The sequence below is a fragment of the Osmerus mordax genome, chromosome 3 (assembly GCF_038355195.1).
Source record: "Osmerus mordax isolate fOsmMor3 chromosome 3, fOsmMor3.pri, whole genome shotgun sequence".
In the NCBI taxonomy this organism is placed as follows: Eukaryota; Metazoa; Chordata; class Actinopteri; order Osmeriformes; family Osmeridae; genus Osmerus; species Osmerus mordax.
Window position 1 is genome coordinate 18913534 of NC_090052.1, and position 6864 is coordinate 18920397.

Sequence of the window (6864 nt, forward strand, 5' to 3'; positions counted from 1 at the left end):
GTAGACGAGGCGTCCATTAGCTCCAGTGTGATGAGGTGCAGCGGTGGGTGGTAGAGAATGGTTTTAGTCCAGTTGATGTGAGGACAGAGATGTCATCTGAGACTCTGCTTCAGCTTTCAACATGAAGACTCTGTTCCCATACTTGGGCCCTGATTATGTTTACATTGTCTCTGATTTATCGAGGCCAACTCTATTCCTTTTTGCATTGGCCGGTAATGAATAAACAACATTTATAGGCAGTTTGTTGCTGTTAGCAGTGGGGTATACAGGCCTGTGGAGGGTGTGGACATACATCATCTCAATAGGCCGTAGCAACGATGGCCCTGTGACCTCATTGTCTGAGAAGCCAGAAGCTAGCCAACAGTCCACACACCACAAGTCGGCCCGCATGTGGTATTAGCGAGTACAAGTTTGATCTCAGTCTGGCTTTTGAGTCTTGTGAGTGAGACCAAATGTATGTCATATAGCTTCAGTTGCAGCATAGCTTTGCCATGCAGGATTTTAAATGAAAGGCTAATCAGAACTGTTTAGCTCTTTTACAACAGACATAAGCTTCCATGAACATTGTTTTCGAATTTAGCTTTGAATTTAGTTTTAAATTAAAACAGGAACCTTGTGGATTTGTTGGTCTGTGTGTTCTATACACTTGGTGCCTTTGAATAACAGCCACAGACCAGAGCCTCAGTGATTTAAAGTCAGTAAATGACGTCTCTTTCTTACTGTTTTCCTTCAGTGTAGGTTAACTTCCTTCATAAAGTGTTGCAGGAGAATGAGGAAACCCAACTGTTCTGGCATTTACATGATTGAGTGTTCTAGTTCATATCATGCTACCGTCCCTTTACAAAATAAGATAAAGGGGACCAGTCAATAAGTTATTTTTGATATGTTTTCTTTTTATTGCAAACAATATAATACAAAAGATAAGCTTCTTTTAAGACAATGGCATGTTTTACCTATGGAAACAATAATTCATTTGCATTAAGACCATGTCAACATGTGAACTAAGATATTGAATAGGAAAACAAAATAACAACTTTTTTTCAAAAACAAAAAAGTATGCTGGTGATTCTATAGAATAAAAGTCTTTATAATGCAGCCACAACTTTCAATAGCCATTAATCCATATTTGTTAGAATGAAAATAAAAACTTCCAGTTTCTTTTTTAGAGATTTAAGATCAAGTTCATCATAATAAGTAATCTGTACATAACTAGATCAAAAAAGGAACATTTAAACCGAAACATTTACAATTGATAAATAAACAAAATGCTTACAATTTGTACCACATAAGACAGCAAAACCTTATGCAGAAAACCTTTTCATTTCAATTAGTTGCTGCTGAATTAAAAGATAAATTGCAAATAGTAATTATTTTCAAATAAAATTAATGCTAAGGAATAAATTAAGAGGGTTAAGAACTGGAAGGGGCTGTTGGAATGAGAGGTTACGGCAGACTCAGCCGAGACCTGCAGGAGAGACTCAGGTCAAAGGGCACTTCCTGTAGCTCCCCAAGCAGGAAGTGAGAACTCAGCTGTGGCTTCTACACGGCAACGTTAGCATACAGAGCTATCTTTCTCCACTCTGGCAACAGGCACCAATGGTATGAAGGCAATACTCAGATGAATAGATACATTGCTCAGTCACATCCAGCTACATAGTAAGGCCCCTGATAGATCTACATGGCACCTGCTATGGCATCTCCAACACAACAACTTGAGCTAATGCGCTAAAGCGACAACAAATTATATTCATCTGCCTAACTCACATATGGACTGTCATATCTTGGGACACAGCTGGGCCCTCTAAAACTATTTGAACCAACTTTGCTCAATTCTTACAATAAAATATGTACAGTACAGAGGATCAAAGCAGAAATGTGTTATAAGACGGCAGTGTCGGGTCAAGGGACGTTTTCTGACTTCCTGTACAAAAATACATCAGTGAGAAGTAGTAAGGCTTCATAGGACTTTAATCCTGCTGCACTCTTCCTCATTATAAATGTATAAATCCCCTGTAAAGATGACGACGAACCAAAGAGCAGAACACATACACAGTACATACTAAAATATTCATGACCAATATGTCCTCACGGAGGATCTTTTCAGAAGAGTTTCTTTACATTATATCTAAAAAAAATATAATCACAACTCCAAGCATTTAAAAAAAGGCACTGTCGTGAGCCATTCCAAAGATATATATATTCATATATTTTCAGTACTATAAAAAGTCCTTGTCATGTTTCTCTGTTGGTGGTGAAGGGTAATGTGGCATAGTGGCTGTAGGCCACGGGGTGGGAGCAAGTCTCTGGGTGGTGTGGAGGAGGGCTGGATCAGTCTGTGCTGGGGGGGAAGCCCTAGCTGTGGCTCTCAGGGCCTGGACAGCTGTGTGTAGACAGGCTGCTGCTCCCAGTGCTGTGGACTGTGGGTCTGGGGCACGGAGGGCACCCCCGTGGGGTCAGCGATGGGGGTGTACATGGGCCTCTGGCTGGGGCTCATGTAGCTGAAGGTGGAGTAGATGCCGGAGCCCTGGCTGGCGGCGTGGCTGTAGTAGGAGTTGGCGCCGCCCTGGTGGTCTGAATAGTCATACTGCGCCCGGGTGATGGAGGGGTAGGAGGCGGCGCTGTAGTGCTGCAGGTTGAAGGAGCCGTAGGCCGCGTGCTGGGGGGAACCCTGCTGCTGCTCGCTGTAGTGGCTGGGGCTCAGCTGCTCCGTCTTGATCTGGGTGGTTCTCTGCTGGCCCTGGGCCTGGGCCTGATCCCCGCCCGCACCCAGGGTGGTCAGAGAGTGCTGCTGCTGCTGCTGCTGCTTGGACATCCAGCCGTGGACCGCTGCACTGGCTGCCTGGCTGGCGGAGGAGCTGCTGATGCCGTAGCTGCCTGTGTAGCCGGCCTGAGCTCCGGCGGGCCCCCCCGGGTGGCCGTGCGGGGGCAGGTACTGGTCAAACTCGTTGACGTCGAAGGCCTCGATGTTGGAGATCACGTCACTGCTCAGCTCACCAATATCCACATCCCTGAAATCGATGTTGAGCTGGCGGCCGGTGCCATCTTGCATTGGGCGACCCTCTCTCTTCAGGTCGGCTTTGCCACTGGGAAGGTCCGTTTTAGGGGTGGTGGGTGGCGTTGGCGGTCCCTGGGACTGACCTAAAGAGGGAAGCAAGACAACTTTTTTATTTCACTATGTCCACAAGATATTAAACAGGGTTCCAATAAAGATTTATGAGTTTCCCTGCAACAGTGACTGGTGACATAATACAATATGTTCACAAGAGTTTCTGAAGAGGAAGAGATAAGTGCTGGTGTAAAGACAGGTGGTATATTTGCATGATGGCTTGTAAAAACACTAATCATTTACAGGTGTCTGTTCAGTGTGGCTTCTAAAATGCGAAAACGTCAAGCCAAGAGAAACTTAAAAATTAAATTGTCAAAACATTTATCTTTACTTCACAAATTAGCATTTATCATCATCTTTTCCAGAGTAAACTAGTAAAAAAAAAGTTATTTACCTGAATGTTCGCCAGGGGAATGCACTTCGCCCATGCTAGAAGCAGGAGAATCAGCCTGTTGAAGCGCCTTGAAGATGGCATTGGGAGAGATGTGGGTTTGCTCCCCGTCCTCAGACTCGCTCTGTCCGTTCTTCACTGATTTTCTACGTCTTGGCTGATACTTATAATCAGGATGGTCTTTCTTATGCTGAACTCGCAAACGCTCAGCCTCTTCCACGAATGGACGCTTCTCTCCTTCGTTAAGCAATCTGAAAATCACAACGAAAACGTGCAAATATTAATTTCCATGATTGCATTGAAACAAGCTTTGAAATTAGCTACATTAAATAATTATTAGTATTTACTCGTGGACAAATAATGCATGGTGAAAATTAACATGAAGAGAAGCCTAATATTACTTATACCGTAAACACGTTACTGCTTCAATAACACAAATGGTAATGCACACAAACACAAAAGCAATGGTTATGACTGTGCTATGATAACGCAACTGCGGCCGTGCGTGAAAGTGATGAGGAATAAACCTACCTCCAGAGTTTCCCGAGAGTTTTGCTGAGTTCTGCGTTGTGAAGATGCGGATATTGGTCTGCCAGTTTCCTACGAGCGGCTTGAGCCCACACCATAAAAGCATTCATGGGTCTCTTGACATGTGGCTTGCTTTTGCTGGAGCCGTTTACGCGGACTGGCATGGGCACCAGGGTCCAGTCGTAGCCCTTCAGCACCTGCGAGACCGCATCTCTGATACAAACGGGGAACTTGTCTCCCTCCTCCTTTCCGAGAGGTCCATCTGGGCACAGAAGATGGTTATCTGACGGCCGGGTGTTCTCGGTGTCAGAGCCGGACCCTGATGGACAGGGCGAACCAGCCGAATCGTCGGACATGCTTGGGCTTGGAGCGTCAGAGAGACACTTCTCCTGTTCGTCTGTCATCTTCAGGTAGGGGTCGAGTAGATTCATGCGAAATAATTTGCGAACAGCAAGTTGAAATGAATATCTCTTGGGAAGAAAATTCCGTTCTTTTCAGGTTTTAGAATCCCTCAGTTGTAACCAAAGGCTAGAGTTGTAGAGGAGTCGCGCAAATTGATTGACAAATTTCACTCCACCAGAGCAATCTGTCAGAATGTAGCTAAAGTCCTTTCAAGTCTCCTTCAATCGTTTTTGTGCGAGCTACAAGCAAATACGAAAAGTGGACACTGCGGACGAAAGAATGTTTTGCAAAAATATTAAATGACAATATATAGGCAAGTTTTGCAGAAAGTGCCCGCTGTTCAAGATTACTGAGAAGTCTGAAGCGAAGGCTCCATTTATAAAGGAGACGAAGAAAGTGATTGGATGAAATTCTAGGAGGCGGAGACGAAATTCGAGTAGGCCTACTCAACAACAGTGAGATTCACCTCTTAATTACACCGAATAGGTACAGGCTAAACATACCTCATTAACTTTACATTGTATTAGTTGGTTTATTATAAACAGTCTAAAAATTCATTATTATTTAGATATGCCAAGGACAGGCAGGGGATGGAAGAAAAGAAAAACTGCCATTTACAGAAGGGGTCAGGTTTGGAGTATAGACTATATACTTCATAACATATTCAAGACCAAGACATTCATTATCAATTATTTCAAAACGAGCATTTCTTCTCTATATATTCACTGTGCATGTTGTATAGAACTAGGTGTCATTGTTTCCCCACAAAACAAAATATAGAATAAATAGAAACGTTTACTTGTACGTTATGTGGCTAGTCGGCCTGTTGTCAGACCGGGGTGGCTTCATGATAAATGTCAAGAAACACACAGTATGGATGTCTTTGTGAAATAAGATGAAATAGGGGGTTTCAGACTGGAGAGTGCAGCGTGAAGCAGGAGTGCCTACCAATTCCAGGCTTACCAATAGGGGGAGACAGCAGTCCAGAAACTTACTGCACGTGTGGTGTGCTGCCTTTCACAAAGTAGGGAAATAAATATAGCTTGATAAACAATCATGTGTAGGCTATAAAATAAGCAAATACACAATCGAAACATATTTGAGCATATAGTCTGGTTATCTATATTGATTAATTACATGTAATGCAGGACGACATTTTATTGTGAAGACTAGTTACAAATAAAAGTATCCCAAACATTTTAAATAAAATGTGTACAAGATCCTTTAAAATATGAATAGAACAGATAATTGAGGCAAACAAAACCTTTTGAATGTCAGACAATATATGCATTATGTCACGGGCTTTACAAGCAAACTAAAAGTATGGTACAGAAGCAAAATGCCTTGAATCTCTGTCTGCATCTTTCCGTTTCATTTTTTTTTCTCTCTTTATCTCTTTCCCTCTTTCGCCAATGCATTCCATTCAATGATTCCATTAGATGATAGATACATATATATATATAGATAGATAGATATTCAGATAGAAAGATAGATAGATAATCATATCAAGTATTTCTGTTAGTAATTTGATTTTCATTTCAAATATTATTAACTGTTTTAATCATATTTAAGTGAAATAGATGATGATATAATAATGTATTACAGTTTGAAGTGGTAGAGGTAGAATATGTATCATGATCACATCCCAAAATTATTAAACAACTTTACTCTATCGAAAATGTTGTGACTCCTACATCTAAAATCAAACAATTTTATTTTCATCACAAACGGAAACGAAACAAATGTGTCGCCAGCAGTAAAATCTACCTTTCTGGGCGCGTTCCAACTCTTGTGTGAGTCGCGACAAAGGCTTCTTTGTAGAGCTTGCTCACTAATCTTACTATTTAATTTTAGAAACCTAATCCGAATATAAAGTTCCAAATTCCGATATAGGTTCGGAGTTATCTATTTTGTAGTTCCATATTTCATTAAATCTAATATAATTAAATTCACTATCGATTTTATATAGGCTTAATTGTATTTCTTTATTTCTGTCTTATACCTTCTACCTCCGTAACATCTATCTGCTAATCAGAACATGTAGTAATAATAATAATAATAATAATAATAATAATATTATAAGTGCATATAATATTATTAACAACAACAGTGACAACAACATCAGCAATTATAACTGCTTTCATGCATAATTTAATTGTTAATTGTTATAATTATTGTTATTGAAATAATTACAACAATGATGATAGCTAATAACTGATAATGTTGATCAAACATTAACAATAATAACAATAATACAAACACAGTTATTATGATTTATATATTGTTCCAAGGTAACTTGTTTACCTACATGCTCTTATGGTTCTTCCCTTTGGCACTTACTTTGGTTGTTCACAATGTGTGCTTCATATTTTGGCTACTCGCAAAGTTTTTTGGCTATCTTGTTGTTATGATCAGTGACCTATGCACTTTGTAAAGC

The 6864-nt window shown here is 40.8% G+C and overlaps 1 protein-coding gene across 1 annotated transcript; it reads right to left on the reverse strand.

Moving 5' to 3' along the window:
• Positions 1–872: 872 nt before the first annotated feature.
• LOC136937552 (transcription factor Sox-9-A-like) lies at positions 873–4760 on the reverse strand. The gene is made up of 3 exons (XM_067230876.1): positions 4029–4760; positions 3501–3748; positions 873–3138 (listed from the first exon to the last, which is right to left on the reverse strand). Exons 1-3 carry the CDS (start codon positions 4454–4456, stop codon positions 2366–2368), a joined length of 1449 nt encoding a protein of 482 aa, XP_067086977.1. The 5' UTR covers positions 4457–4760; the 3' UTR covers positions 873–2365.
• Positions 4761–6864: the final 2104 nt, after the last annotated feature.